The 16,576-nt window shown below is 37.9% G+C and overlaps 1 protein-coding gene across 1 annotated transcript in view; it reads left to right on the top strand.

Annotated features, from left to right (window-relative positions):
- LOC145692677 (uncharacterized) overlaps nucleotides 1-16,576 on the top strand; it is a 1,521,027-nt gene that overhangs the window by 1,373,366 nt on the left and 131,085 nt on the right. The window contains exons 389-390 of the mRNA XM_081768059.1: nucleotides 549-2,303; nucleotides 10,213-10,275. Coding sequence (XP_081624185.1) covers nucleotides 549-2,303; nucleotides 10,213-10,275 — 1,818 coding nt within the window. The remainder of the gene's footprint in view (nucleotides 1-548; nucleotides 2,304-10,212; nucleotides 10,276-16,576) is intronic.

Here is a 16,576-nt window from a genome sequence, read left to right as displayed (position 1 = left end):
TAGCGGATTTAATTCTACAAATTTGGAATGTAAGCGTTTTTTGTTTCTGTCACTCATTGGATGAATTGACTATTGCTCATACAGAGGGTGAGGAGAGTACGAGAGAAAGTATTTGCTGCAACTAAACGCTTGGTATTTGATGGTCACTTCATCCTTGTTAGTTTTATGCTCCTTAACATAGAGAAAATATAATCTGAAAATTACGTTCTGTCCATTCTATTTTCAAACATCCAACATTTTAGCATTATTGAATTTACTATAAGAAAATTTCTGGCTTTGTTTATTTTATTTTATTTTATTTCTGTTCATATTTGCATTTTTCATTTTTAGAAAAGGTCATCAGGAAAATTTTGGAATTATTTGCTAATAAAAGTCAACCAAATATAGTTTTCTTTTGAATTTCGCTAAAAAAAAAAAAAAAAAAAAAAGCTAATACAGTTTAAATTCTGATTTGATTTGTCACACTATATACCTTCGTTAAAATTATCAGAATGGAATTTTAAATTAGCGTATATCACTCAAATGTAATGTGTCTGTTTATTTTTCAGCGGGAACCAATCAATCTGCAGAGCAACCAATTGGCTTTGAGAATGCTGTTGGAATTGTTCCTAAGACAAGACCATTTCCAATTTCAGAAAACGAAGCAGTTAAACCAGCTACTATTTCTCCAGTGCAAGTTATGAAACAACCTGTGACACCTTCCAATCAAATTTCACAGCCTTCAGAAAATAAACCAGAAGAAGGAACGACAGCACCTGCTAAAAATACACAAGACAAAGATACAATGGAACAAGCTCGTCCACTTCCATCAATTTCCAATGATTTAGGACCAAGTTCGATTCTTTTACCTAGTATACAAAGCATACAGGCAATAGCAGGTCCTTCTTTAGATATTTCATTGGACGAAATTATACAACCAATAAATATAAGCTTACAGCACGGTTTCTTGTCATATCTTGGAGGTGCCCAACAGCCGCAAACTCTTGCTCCAATTAAAGAAAGTGAAGATATTATATCATCCGAACCAATTGAAACTGCTACCACCATTCAGCAATCACAAACTGCAATACCTCTGCAACAATTAAGTGTGGGGCCAGCTCAACAATCACTAACTACAATTGCAGCACAACAGCCCGAAAAATTTACGTCAGATCAACAACCACAAACTACAAAGCCAGTACAAGCAGGTGAAATATTACCAGAGCAATTACATGTTGTAACGACTCTCCAACAACCAGTCGGTGTTACGCCACTTCAAGAACCTCAAAGTTCAATACCAGTGCAACAACAGGGTATTATGCCTGAACAACAACTACAAAGCGTAATGCCTCAAAGTGTTCAAGCTCCGCAAGTATCTAAAGCAGTTTTGTTAAATAGAAAACCTCAGTTATCAACTCAGAAGCCACAAGGTGCAGTAGAATCAGGACAGTCTCAGGGTATCTCACTTCCTCAACAAAAGCAAAGTGTTGCCCTATCACAAGAACAACAATTTGGTAACTTACCCATTCAGCAGCAACAATCTGGTTACTTACCTCAACAATCGCAAAGTGTTGCTCCATCACAAGAACAGCAATTTGGTAACTTACCCATTCAACAGCAACAATCTGGCTACTTACCTCAACAATCGCAAAGTGTTGCTCCATCACAAGAACAACAATTAGGCAACTTACCCATTCAACAGCAACAATCTGGTTACCTACCTCAACAAGAGCAAGGTTTTGTGCCTGCTATGCAACAGCAAGAAGTTGCTTCTTCGCAGCAGCAAGGAGTTGCTCCTTCGCAACAACAAGTTACTGCACCAACTCAGTTACCGGAAACAAGTTTACAAGATAACAACCAAAATGTTATGACACCGCAACAACCAGGAGAAGTTTCGCTTGCTCAGCAACCGCACAGTGTTCCATCAGCACTTACAGGTAATACATTACCACAAGAAATTCAAACATCGCCTATCGTGAATACTGTACAGTCGCAACAATCAAGTACTACATTGACACACGCGTCAGAAAGCTACACATCATCATCACTATCAAGTTCTACGCAACTTCCAAGTGCTACTACACAGAAACAAGAAGATCAAAATACTCCACAATCACTCGATGTTTCATCGTTACCGCATTCATCAAAAACCACAGCTTCAAGTGAAGAGATTCATCCTCATAAAGGAAGTACTCCGCCACATTCTGAACACACCGCTAGTACGAAAACACAGCCATCAACTTCGGTCTCTTCAACAACATCTAAATCAAAAACTACTAATCATGCTACGCCGAAACCAGTAAAAGGATTTACATCTTCTTCAGGTACAATAATTTTAAATTATTTTTCTTAAGTAACAATGTAATTGATTACCGTGTATTATTATTCTTTTATATCTTCTGACACTTTTAACTTCATTAGAATTTGCTTTTAGAAGAACGAAATTGTACTTGAAGCACACATTTGCTGTACCGGATTATTAGTAAAAAAATTAAATTGAATATTTAATTCTTTAAAGCTTGACACTAAAAATGATATAAAATTTACTATTTTTCTTTTGATTATTTTTCATAAATGAAAGGAGATAATGAAATGCAACATTCACAATCATAGAAAATGTTATTCTACAACAGAAAAACTGAACCTGAAGAATTTTCAGTGTTGCCATCCATAGAAATTACAGTGTTGCCAGAATAACATTACCCCCCAAATCTAAGTTAAGGCAGCGACTAGAGGAACGAACTCAACTGCATTTGATTATGTATCATGTTGTTTTGGTATCCTGTGAACTACTTTTTAAATAACATTATTATTCAGTTTTTATAATTGTATGTTTAAACTATTTTGTTTACTACAAACTAAATACAACTATTATTTAAAAGGTAGTTCACAGGATACCAAAGCAACATGATACCTAGTCAAATGAAGTTGAATTCGTTCCTCTAGTCACTGCCTTTATGAAGTACTAGATTTCAATTCCCGTATGTCCCTGGTTCGGGCTAGCCATTTTATGACTGTATTGCGTTCGTGTCCTGTGTATCCCTAGAAGGGCTTAGGCGTTTATGGTAGTCCGGGATGTGATTCTCTATTTCCTAAACGTCTTCTTTAGACTTTAATAGCGGTTCGAAGATTTTACCAAAGCCGATCATATAGCCACTGGATAGTACGGTTCAGAGTTCGGGTCGGAACATTTTGGGTAATCGACATAAAGACTGAATCTAATCGTATTCTCAATACTGATACAAGTTAATAATGCAAAAATTATTACATTGTATGGACATTAATTATTTATGCTGGAAAGAAAACTAAATTAGGTTATCTTAAACTCTAACATACAAATTTAAATCATGGTGATAATTTTGATAAATTATGATGAAAGAATACGTGTAATTATATTTTCTTGATTTTAATCAATAACACTGAAACTTCACTAATACAAAATAAATTACACTTTCGCACTTTGATTAGAATAATTGAATATAACAATGGAAATTTAACACTCGGCCCAATGATTCTTATTACACTCGCGGAAGACGCGGTAGTCGCGAGCCACCGATTGAACTTCACTACATTGTACGTTTTATTATTATTATTATTATTATTATTATTATTATTATTATTATTATTATTATTATTATGCACTTTCACTTCTCACTCACTTTGGTGTTTAAGAGAAGGAATTTCTAGCGGTTCCAGGGGGATGTCTTTAAGAGCGGGGGATGAATTTCCTTACTTTCCATTTTATCTTCTTTCGGGTGGTCTTGAAGTTTCTCCATTGCGCAGCTAGCTCATTTAGATTTAACTTTTGAGAGTTGTCCGAAGGCTTTGGACTGCGTTGCTTTACATTTTCTTTTATTTAGAATAATATGTTGCACTAACGATATTTTACGTTACACTGAATTATGAAAACGTACGTAAACAGCATTTTATTTTACTTTTGATTATGCTTTTTGTAAATTCACGTAATTTTTTAGACACTGCGTGGTTACAAGCTGTTATCGCACCAGAAACAACCGTCAGACTGATTTGACTTTTCTCCCCGCCTTTCCGTGCTTTTACCCAGCGGACAGGCTCGCAATGCAATCTGTTGATGTCAGAGCTAAAAATAACTACGACAACCTATTGGCAGGAACTTTTGGAGACGAAGTTTGCTCCTTGTGTCGAATTTTAGCATCGTATTTGGAGAGACGAGAGGGTTTACCAAGACTTCCGTCGCAGACGCGACGCACACATACATATGCATATTTATCTTTTTGCTCAGAGAAAAATTCTTAAGAGTGCTTTTATACGAGGTTCACTTAAAAAGTTAAAATTTTCTTCATTATTATTCGCTGAGCTGGACCATATGGTTACACATTAACTTATGTTTTGGGGGAAATGTTATTCTGGCAACACTGTAATTTCTAGGGATAGCAACACTGAAAATTCTTCAGATTGATATTTTCTGTTGTGGAATAATATTCTCTATGATTGCGGTAAAGTTACATTTCATTCTTTCCTTTCACTTATGAAAAACAAGCAACAGAAAAATGGTAAATTTTGTATTATTTTTAGTACATCAGGCTCTTTACTTATATCATAGAGGTTAATGGAAAAAGGGAATGTACAAAAATTATTAAGTACTAGGGAATGAGAAGCAAAAGAAATTTAAAGAAAATTATAAAATTCTGAAGTTACCGATGAACTTAGTAGTTTCTACCACATACGGTGAAGTGAAAGGGACGTAATATTTTATAAATCTCAGTACTAAGTACAGTAAATGAAATATTGAGAGAGTTTTGGCTTTTGAGGAAAGTCGTATCGATAAAGAAAAGCTTCCATACTCCACAGTCTTAGGTAACATCTTCGTCTTCAGATACGATTTTTCTGTTTTTATACAGCCATCAATTGTAACCTCCTTCGCCCTCTCCACCTCTTTCCTTCCACCAAATCTTCTAGCACATTTCTTATTATACAGTTCCTTCTTACCCAGTGTCCATAGGTGGAGCTATGGAGGGCATAGAGGAACATTGCCCCCCAACTTTTTGACCAAAAAATAACAATGCCACCTATAAGATGGCCACCTACCAGGACCTGTCAAAGTCTGCCCTCCCAGCAGACAATTTCTAACTTCACTTATGCCAGTGTCCCACCAGTTTCTCTTCCTTTTCTTAATAATATTTAAAATTATTTCCCCCCATCATTTCTAACACCCTTTCATTCGTTTTCCGCTCGACCCAGTTAATTCTCTCAATTTCTCTACACGCCTACATTTCGAAAGCTTCCAGTCGTTTTTCATCATTTTTGCATAATGTCCATGTTTCTGACCCACACAGTGCAATACTCCACACGAAACACTTTATGTGTCTTTTTCTCAAGTCTTTAATCAAGGTCCCACAAAATAATATCTTCTTCCTCCTAAAGGCTTCTTTCGCTATTGCTATCCTTGCTTTTATTTCACGTTCACATTTCACATCATTATTAACAATAGTACCCAGTATATATATATAGGGTGTTCCAGGAGGAAGGGGCAATATTTTGAGAAATGGTAGAATGAGTGATTCTAAGCAAAAGAGTTCATATAAACATAGGTCCTAATCTCATCGGTTTGAGAGCTACAGGTTGTGAACCATTTTTAATTTTTTTTTTTTTTTTTTTTTTGCATATTGCTCACCCTGTATTTATTCTACAGGAGTGACACATAGCGGATTTTAAAGGTGATAGAATGACCTTTCCAACGATGTGCAATATGTGGCAGTGGTATCTTTGGAAGAGAAGTTATTGAGGGATATTTGGAATCAGTGTTGCCATCCAATTTCTTTAAATAATCTTAACTTTCTCAAATTTCAGTTAATAGCTTCCCTTCCGAAAACAACAGTGCCACATTCTGCATACCGTTGGAAAGGTAATTCCATCCCCTTTCAAATCTGCCATGCCTTACCTCTGTAAAATGGTTACAGAGTGAACAATACGCAACAAAATCAAAAATGGTTTACAACCTGTAGCTCTCAAACCGTTGAGATTGGGACCTGTGTTCATATCAACTTTTTTGCTTAGAATCACTCATACTACCATTTCGCAAAATATTGCCCCTTCCTCCTGGGACACCCTGTGTATATATATACAGGGTGTTAATGAACTATACCGACAAACTATAAGAAGTGATTCCTTACATCAAAATAAAAGAAACGCTTCATATGGACCTGTGGGAAAAGTGCATAGTTTCAGAGCTAGGGCTGCCCAAAATCGCGAAGAAGCCAAATTTCAACAGGCCCTATTTCTAATTCCAGAAACTGTGGATATTGGTATTTATCAGCATGAAGGAAGTCAAGCATACGCAATCCAAAAATGCATATTTCATTGATTTTCAGTGGGTGTACAGAGTATTCCATTCAGGGTGAAATTCTCAGACATGCCATCAACCGAATTTTGAGATATGCTCTGACTTTATGATTGGTCCAAAGCAGGCAAACGGTAAACCTTGATAGCAACGAACACAAAATCCTTTGGCGCGATGTCGGAAGTGTTAAGGACCGTCAGCAGCACGGTTTCTCGTACTCGGGGAAATGCATGCTGTTATGTTTTCTTTCATGTTTATAAGTGAAGAAAACGTGAAATACCCCGTCACAAAATACATCGCATCACATATGATTCCGAGCACCAAAAGAAGAAAAAAAAACATGGAGCTGCCGGTTCCTAACACTTTTGACTTCCTTCCGAAGCATTGGATATCTCTTGTTGTCAAGGCATACCTTCTGCCTACTTTGGACCCTCCATGAAATCAGGGTATATCTGAAAACTACATTGAGAGCATATCTGAGAATTACACTCTTTAGGGAATACCCTGTATACCCAGTGTTCGAAGTAGATAAAAAGCACAAGTAGTATGTTTTAAGACTCGACATACCGTCTATCTAAATATTGAAACACAGTAAGGGTATGTTGCCTAAAAAATTACATTTCTATTTGCACAATGACTAAAACCATTGGAGAGTTTCTCTGTAGTTACGGGGAGAAGGGAGATTGAGATACTTTGATTCCCCGCCAACAATTCTGTCAAAAACATTTTTAAAAATATCCCCTTATGTTGTATTATAGAGAATTATAGAAGAAAATGTTCAAAAATCGAGTTTTTATGTTAAGAACTTCCTGCGAGAAACTGCCGGACACCCCACTCGACTGAGGAGTATTCCAAACACCCGGAAGATCCGTCCCCCACAGCAGAAAACTCCTAACTCCGCCCATGCTCAAAGCACGACATTTAAATGCAATAAGGCAAGAAGACACATACATGTATAATAAAGAAACAATTTAATATGGCATATCAATATATAAACTAGATGAATTTCCTTGAAGAGACCTTAAAAAAAGTAGGGAAAAAATAATAAAAAATGCCGGTGTTGTCAACTTAGAAATGATTTCTACATAAGAAATAATATCTTCCTGCGTGAAAAGCTATTCCTCAATTACTGTGTATAAAAATGGAGATGGTAAAAGTATTTAGCATCTACTCTCCAGTGACGGTATGTCTTGCTCACTGAAAAACCTGATGTGGTATGCCTTCACCAGGGAAAACCCAGAGGCGATATGGCATACCACCGTATACCATCTCACTTCGACCACTTGACGAAATTGACGTATCTACTGAAAATTGACGAAACATGCACTTTTGGATTGCGTATGTGTGGCTTCCTTTACGCTGATAAGGACCACCATCCACACTTTCTGAAATTCGAAATAGGGCCTTTTGAAATTTGGCTTTTTTGCAATTTTGGACAGCCCTAGCTCTGAAACTATGCACATTTCGCCATAGGTCCATATGAACTTTTCTCTTATTTTGATATGAGGAATCACCCCTTATAGTTTGTCAGTATAGTTCATTAACACCCTATATATATCGTGTGTTTCGAAACAACACCGACAACGTTTGAGAGGTGATTCCTGAGATCAAAATAAGACAAAAAGTATAGACCAACTTGGGTGCACAAATGCTTCCTTTCGGATTTAAAGGCTGCCGAAAACATGAAAAAATGAACTTTAAAGGTCCATAGCTCCAATACTATGGGATCTACCGTAGTCCGGTCAAGACTTCACTTAATATGTGCCCTATTCAAATATCCATGTTTCAGAATCCTACGGTACTTCTGCAATTTTTTTTTTTTTTTTAAGAGGTAGTTGGTGATTACTTCAAATTATATACCCATAACAAAACTCCCTCTATAAAAATTGTTCCATGAGTATCTTATTATTCTGAAACGTATATTTTTGAATAGCCCACACATTAGTTCCTAAAAGAAGTCTTGACCCGACTACGGTAGGTCCCATAGTATTGGAGCTATGGACCTTTAATTTCATCTTCTCATGATGTTTTCAGGAGTCTATAAATCCAAAATGACGGATTTCTGCACCCAGGTTGGTCTATAATTTTTGGTGTTAGGAATCACCTCTTAAACGTTGTCGATGTTGTTTTGAAACACCCTATAGTATATATATATATATATATATATATATATATATATATATATATATATATATATATATATATATATATATATATATATATATATATATATATATATATATATATGTGTGTGTGTGTGTGTGTGTGTGTAGAAAGAGAGACAGCTAATCTCATTATCATTATCTCATCATTGAATAATTTTATTCTTAATAGAGAATCTCTCTAATTTTACTAGTATTTTACCTATTGATATTACTGAAAATGTCAGACTGAAAAACTTCTAAGCTCCTTCTTGGCTAAGCGGTTAGCGTACGCTTTTTTGGCGTGGGAGACCAGGGATCGATTCCCGGCGGGAGCTCATGTGGTTCGGATTCCACGTTAATCAGAAGGTCCACATCTCATATAGCCCAGTTGCTGAACGGGACGTTAAACTCAAGTCAACAACAACAGAAAAAAATTTCTGTATATTTTACTACCTGTCAAGCTATTTTACTCAAAATTCCTATCCTTCATTTCATACTTGTGCCTTTTCCACTATTACTAGTGCTAGAACAAAACTAAATTTATTTATCTTACCTTGAAAAAAATCTCAATTTTGATTAAGTATTTTCCGGTTACGTAAATCAAATACGCATTGTTGCTTTCTTTTATACATCTTCTTATTCCATTGTCAAAATCTTGAGTATAGATATGTAAACACGCAGTATTTAAATTAATTTATTGAATGTGTCGCAAAATTCAGAATAAATTGAATATAGAATAGTTTTTTTTTTAAATAAAAGATTACGAATTAGAACAGTATCTGTTGAAAAAACAAACACATTAAAGTAACTAAATGAATATTTAAAAATAGAATCTAATTTCTTTTAGTAAGAATTATACAGGGTGTTACAAATATGCGTCACAATATTTGGGAATAGATTTCTTACATCAAAACAAGAAAAATAGTTCATATAGAAGTGACTGGAAGTGTATAATTTAGTTGTTATAGGGTGCCGAAAACATGAAAAAATCAATTTTAAAGGTCCATAGTTCTACTACTATAGGATCGATCGCAATCGGATCAAGACATCACTGAGGAACTAGTATGTTAAATATCAAAATATCCATCTTTCAAAACCTCCGATACTTGCACAATCATTTTTAGAGAGGCTGTTTCTGAGTACCTGATCACTCTCCACCTACCTCTCTAAAAATTGGTGTACAAGTGCTGGAGCATTCTTAAACATGAATATTTGGATAGTTCACATACCAGTTCCTCAGTAATGTTTTGACCCAACTACGATAGGTCCCATAGTAGTGAAGCTATGAACTTATAAAGTTCATTTGTTTCACGTTTTCGGCATCCTATAACTCCGAAACTATCCAGTTTTGAGCACAGTGAACTTTTTTTTCTCGTTTTTTTGTGGAGAATCTGTTCCCAAAATATTGTGACTTGACCCTGTATAAAATTCTAATCGTGGGTTAATGGTTAGCGTTTTTGATTTAAAGCTGGGAGATTCCAGGTTTGAATTTGGAGACCGTCGTCATGGCTCAAAATTTTCCAGAGTTTTCCTCTATTGTGTCAGATAAATGTTAGAATTGTACATTTAAGTGTAGATTCTAGCCACCTTTCTTCCTCTCCATTTCTCAGTGTTGTCATATGGTTGCTGTTGTTGATTATTAATGGTTCCAGTTCGAGTTATTGTGGTAGACTACAACTAAGAGATAATTAAACAGTTGTTTTAGTGTTTTACATATTATGAATCATCATAAAAGATAGCAACTAAAACGTTATTAATTTCTGATTTCAGGCGTGGGTGGATTTGATTATGGAAACTATGACACTGAGTGGGATGATGATACCTTAGACAAAGGTAAATTCTCATTCACATTTATCTGTTTATTTGGTTATTCAATTACTAGTTGAAACATGCGTTCCTTTCACGGGAAGAAAATGTTTATAGAAAAATATTTTAAAGGTACTATCTGAACCTGGCACTCTCTACACAGCGCATCATTCACATATGATTATAAATGTTATTGTTATTATTCCTCGCAACATCTGTACATGTCCCTTTAAAGACACAAGTGAAGGATGTCTTGATAAAAATCGGCAAATAGTATCATAAAGGGGAGATTTTTTCGATTATTTTTTAAATATCTCACACCATTTGCAAGATTTGAGTCTCCTTCCGGTTGAAGTTTCTAATTCATGTATGATCAGTGTTTTCTTTCTTTTTGCCTGCAGTATGCAATAAGCAAATACATTATACACACAACTAATTATAATGTGAGTGGTACATGATGTTCATTGGGCAAAACACTCCAAACAATAAAAATTCATCTCAGCCTGGAGGAATGGTTATCGTTCGTGTTTCATTATCATTTGGCCATGAAACAAAGGACGGAGAGATATACTAACCCCGTATACAAATGTGTGATGTTGGAGTGTATAACTCGTAGGATATGATGCATTACTTTTTTTAAAAAAAGAAACTTAATACTTCCAGGTACCCCTAAAAAATGTAATAAACAAATAACAGCAATTCTTTAAAAAATATATTCAATTAGAATTTAACAAGCTACACAAAATTTGCAATCGACCAGTGAAAACGGCACGTTTCTAAAGCTTGTGGTTTCCGAGATATCATTGCCAAAAAACTGGCCACAAACATATAAACTTTCCTTGATCACAAACATATAAACGTATCATTTTAATATATAGATTTTTGAATTACTTCTCCCTCGTAGGATACGCATTTTAATGCCAAAACCAAGATAAATGTCCAACTTGAACCACGTGGCACCAATGTACAAAATCCACATCAAATGGTTTAGCCGTTTCTCCGTGATGACGAGACAGTCAACGTCTATGTCATTTTTATATATTAATAAAAAACAAATATTGTCTTTTTCTCCTCTATCCTGCTTAAAAGCGTAATTTCCGAAAATGCTGGGTGCTTTTCCACTTGGTTTTAATAACACGTTTCATCTCCTTAACATGAGAGTCTCTTAACAAAAGAAACACTTACAAAGCTTAAAACCCACTTTATTTTAAATTATAATTTGTAACGGTTTCGGATATCTATCATATCCTTCTTCAGACACTATCGACAATAAATGAAAATACAAACATATATATATTCTGTTAGATATCCGAAACCGTTACAAATTATAATTTAAAATAAAGTGGGTTTTAAGCTTTGGTCAGTGTTTCTTTTGTTAAAATAATCAATCCAAAGTCATGGATAGTCTTACTATGAGAGTCTCGTGAAATATTCCATCTTTGACGCACTTTAAGCTCCCGTTTTATTTTATGTTGAGTTAAAGAAAATTTTCATTATGAACTACCTAATTTTCTTTATTTACTTATTTTGATATCTTTTCCCTTGTAATAATAAAAGAGTCATTTTTATGTCAATGTAACGATAATAATCAAATACTATTCTTAAATTTAATCTTCATTGGAGTGTAGCGTCCTCTTTTAGCACTAAAATATGTATACGAGGTGAAGTCAAAAACATCCCAGAATTCTGTTGTAGTTCTTTATTACCACAATATAAGCACACATTTACGTAATCGCCTTCAACGTTAATGCCTTCGAAACACACACACATACACTTGTTCCACCACTGCTGCCATTGGGGGAAACACCGACGAAATACCTCTCTTGGTATCTTCCGAAGTCCCGCCGTTGCGTCGATTTCTACTACGGTGTCGAAACGGGTACTTTTGAGGCCTATTTTTAAGCTTTGGGAAGAACCAAACATTCGATGGTACTAAGCTGTTTACCGACGAAATACCTCTCTTGGTATCTTCCGAAGTCCCGCCGTTGCGTCGATTTCTACTACGGTGTCGAAACGGGTACTTTTGAGGCCTATTTTTAAGCTTTGGGAAGAACCAAACATTCGATGGTACTAAGCTGTTTACCGACGAAATACCTCTCTTGGTATCTTCCGAAGTCCCGCCGTTGCGTCGATTTCTACTACGGTGTCGAAACGGGTACTTTTGAGGCCTATTTTTAAGCTTTGGGAAGAACCAAACATTCGATGGTACTAAGCTGTTTACCGACGAAATACCTCTCTTGGTATCTTCCGAAGTCCCGCCGTTGCGTCGATTTCTACTACGGTGTCGAAACGGGTACTTTTGAGGCCTATTTTTAAGCTTTGGGAAGAACCAAACATTCGATGGTACTAAGCTGTTTACCGACGAAATACCTCTCTTGATATCTTCCGAAGTCCCGCCGTTGCGTCGATTTCTACTACGGTGTCGAAACGGGTACTTTTGAGGCCTATTTTTAAGCTTTGGGAAGAACCAAACATTCGATGGTACTAAGCTGTTTACCGACGAAATACCTCTCTTGGTATCTTCCGAAGTCCCGCCGTTGCGTCGATTTCTACTACGGTGTCGAAACGGGTACTTTTGAGGCCTATTTTTAAGCTTTAGGAAGAACCAAACATTCGATGGTACTAAGCTGTTTACCGACGAAATACCTCTCTTGGTATCTTCCGAAGTCCCGCCGTTGCGTCGATTTCTACTACGGTGTCGAAACGGGTACTTTTGAGGCCTATTTTTAAGCTTTGGGAAGAACCAAACATTCGATGGTACTAAGCTGTTTACCGACGAAATACCTCTCTTGATATCTTCCGAAGTCCCGCCGTTGCGTCGATTTCTACTACGGTGTCGAAACGGGTACTTTTGAGGCCTATTTTTAAGCTTTGGGAAGAACCAAACATTCGATGGTACTAAGCTGTTTACCGACGAAATACCTCTCTTGGTATCTTCCGAAGTCCCGCCGTTGCGTCGATTTCTACTACGGTGTCGAAACGGGTACTTTTGAGGCCTATTTTTAAGCTTTGGGAAGAACCAAACATTCGATGGTACTAAGCTGTTTACCGACGAAATACCTCTCTTGGTATCTTCCGAAGTCCCGCCGTTGCGTCGATTTCTACTACGGTGTCGAAACGGGTACTTTTGAGGCCTATTTTTAAGCTTTGGGAAGAACCAAACATTCGATGGTACTAAGCTGTTTACCGACGAAATACCTCTCTTGGTATCTTCCGAAGTCCCGCCGTTGCGTCGATTTCTACTACGGTGTCGAAACGGGTACTTTTGAGGCCTATTTTTAAGCTTTGGGAAGAACCAAACATTCGATGGTACTAAGCTGTTTACCGACGAAATACCTCTCTTGATATCTTCCGAAGTCCCGCCGTTGCGTCGATTTCTACTACGGTGTCGAAACGGGTACTTTTGAGGCCTATTTTTAAGCTTTGGGAAGAACCAAACATTCGATGGTACTAAGCTGTTTACCGACGAAATACCTCTCTTGGTATCTTCCGAAGTCCCGCCGTTGCGTCGATTTCTACTACGGTGTCGAAACGGGTACTTTTGAGGCCTATTTTTAAGCTTTGGGAAGAACCAAACATTCGATGGTACTAAGCTGTTTACCGACGAAATACCTCTCTTGGTATCTTCCGAAGTCCCGCCGTTGCGTCGATTTCTACTACGGTGTCGAAACGGGTACTTTTGAGGCCTATTTTTAAGCTTTGGGAAGAACCAAACATTCGATGGTACTAAGCTGTTTACCGACGAAATACCTCTCTTGGTATCTTCCGAAGTCCCGCCGTTGCGTCGATTTCTACTACGGTGTCGAAACGGGTACTTTTGAGGCCTATTTTTAAGCTTTGGGAAGAACCAAACATTCGATGGTACTAAGCTGTTTACCGACGAAATACCTCTCTTGGTATCTTCCGAAGTCCCGCCGTTGCGTCGATTTCTACTACGGTGTCGAAACGGGTACTTTTGAGGCCTATTTTTAAGCTTTGGGAAGAACCAAACATTCGATGGTACTAAGCTGTTTACCGATGAAATACCTCTCTTGGTATCTTCCGAAGTCCCGCCGTTGCGTCGATTTCTACTACGGTGTCGAAACGGGTACTTTTGAGGCCTATTTTTAAGCTTTGGGAAGAACCAAACATTCGATGGTACTAAGCTGTTTACCGACGAAATACCTCTCTTGGTATCTTCCGAAGTCCCGCCGTTGCGTCGATTTCTACTACGGTGTCGAAACGGGTACTTTTGAGGCCTATTTTTAAGCTTTGGGAAGAACCAAACATTCGATGGTACTAAGCTGTTTACCGACGAAATACCTCTCTTGGTATCTTCCGAAGTCCCGCCGTTGCGTCGATTTCTACTACGGTGTCGAAACGGGTACTTTTGAGGCCTATTTTTAAGCTTTGGGAAGAACCAAACATTCGATGGTACTAAGCTGTTTACCGACGAAATACCTCTCTTGGTATCTTCCGAAGTCCCGCCGTTGCGTCGATTTCTACTACGGTGTCGAAACGGGTACTTTTGAGGCCTATTTTTAAGCTTTGGGAAGAACCAAACATTCGATGGTACTAAGCTGTTTACCGACGAAATACCTCTCTTGGTATCTTCCGAAGTCCCGCCGTTGCGTCGATTTCTACTACGGTGTCGAAACGGGTACTTTTGAGGCCTATTTTTAAGCTTTGGGAAGAACCAAACATTCGATGGTACTAAGCTGTTTACCGACGAAATACCTCTCTTGGTATCTTCCGAAGTCCCGCCGTTGCGTCGATTTCTACTACGGTGTCGAAACGGGTACTTTTGAGGCCTATTTTTAAGCTTTGGGAAGAACCAAACATTCGATGGTACTAAGCTGTTTACCGACGAAATACCTCTCTTGGTATCTTCCGAAGTCCCGCCGTTGCGTCGATTTCTACTACGGTGTCGAAACGGGTACTTTTGAGGCCTATTTTTAAGCTTTGGGAAGAACCAAACATTCGATGGTACTAAGCTGTTTACCGACGAAATACCTCTCTTGGTATCTTCCGAAGTCCCGCCGTTGCGTCGATTTCTACTACGGTGTCGAAACGGGTACTTTTGAGGCCTATTTTTAAGCTTTGGGAAGAACCAAACATTCGATGGTACTAAGCTGTTTACCGACGAAATACCTCTCTTGATATCTTCCGAAGTCCCGCCGTTGCGTCGATTTCTACTACGGTGTCGAAACGGGTACTTTTGAGGCCTATTTTTAAGCTTTGGGAAGAACCAAACATTCGATGGTACTAAGCTGTTCACCGACGAAATACCTCTCTTGATATCTTCCGAAGTCCCGCCGTTGCGTCGATTTCTACTACGGTGTCGAAACGGGTACTTTTGAGGCCTATTTTTAAGCTTTGGGAAGAACCAAACATTCGATGGTACTAAGCTGTTTACCGACGAAATACCTCTCTTGGTATCTTCCGAAGTCCCGCCGTTGCGTCGATTTCTACTACGGTGTCGAAACGGGTACTTTTGAGGCCTATTTTTAAGCTTTGGGAAGAACCAAACATTCGATGGTACTAAGCTGTTTACCGACGAAATACCTCTCTTGATATCTTCCGAAGTCCCGCCGTTGCGTCGATTTCTACTACGGTGTCGAAACGGGTACTTTTGAGGCCTATTTTTAAGCTTTGGGAAGAACCAAACATTCGATGGTACTAAGCTGTTTACCGACGAAATACCTCTCTTGGTATCTTCCGAAGTCCCGCCGTTGCGTCGATTTCTACTACGGTGTCGAAACGGGTACTTTTGAGGCCTATTTTTAAGCTTTGGGAAGAACCAAACATTCGATGGTACTAAGCTGTTTACCGACGAAATACCTCTCTTGATATCTTCCGAAGTCCCGCCGTTGCGTCGATTTCTACTACGGTGTCGAAACGGGTACTTTTGAGGCCTATTTTTAAGCTTTGGGAAGAACCAAACATTCGATGGTACTAAGCTGTTTACCGACGAAATACCTCTCTTGGTATCTTCCGAAGTCCCGCCGTTGCGTCGATTTCTACTACGGTGTCGAAACGGGTACTTTTGAGGCCTATTTTTAAGCTTTGGGAAGAACCAAACATTCGATGGTACTAAGCTGTTTACCGACGAAATACCTCTCTTGGTATCTTCCGAAGTCCCGCCGTTGCGTCGATTTCTACTACGGTGTCGAAACGGGTACTTTTGAGGCCTATTTTTAAGCTTTGGGAAGAATCAAACATTCGATGGTACTAAGTTGTTTTTAAGTCTATCGAATCTCTGAATCAGATTTTCCCCAATTTGCCCATGAACTTGATGTTTACGCGTTGCTCGAACTGCGACAACCCACCAACTGATCACCAGACACTC

The sequence above is a fragment of the Thermobia domestica genome, chromosome 8 (genome assembly GCF_964235325.1).
Source record: "Thermobia domestica chromosome 8, izTheDome1.hap1.1, whole genome shotgun sequence".
NCBI classification, from domain to species: domain Eukaryota; kingdom Metazoa; phylum Arthropoda; class Insecta; order Zygentoma; family Lepismatidae; genus Thermobia; species Thermobia domestica.
Note: the sequence above shows the minus strand (reverse complement) of the source record. Positions and strands in the feature narration are given on the sequence as shown.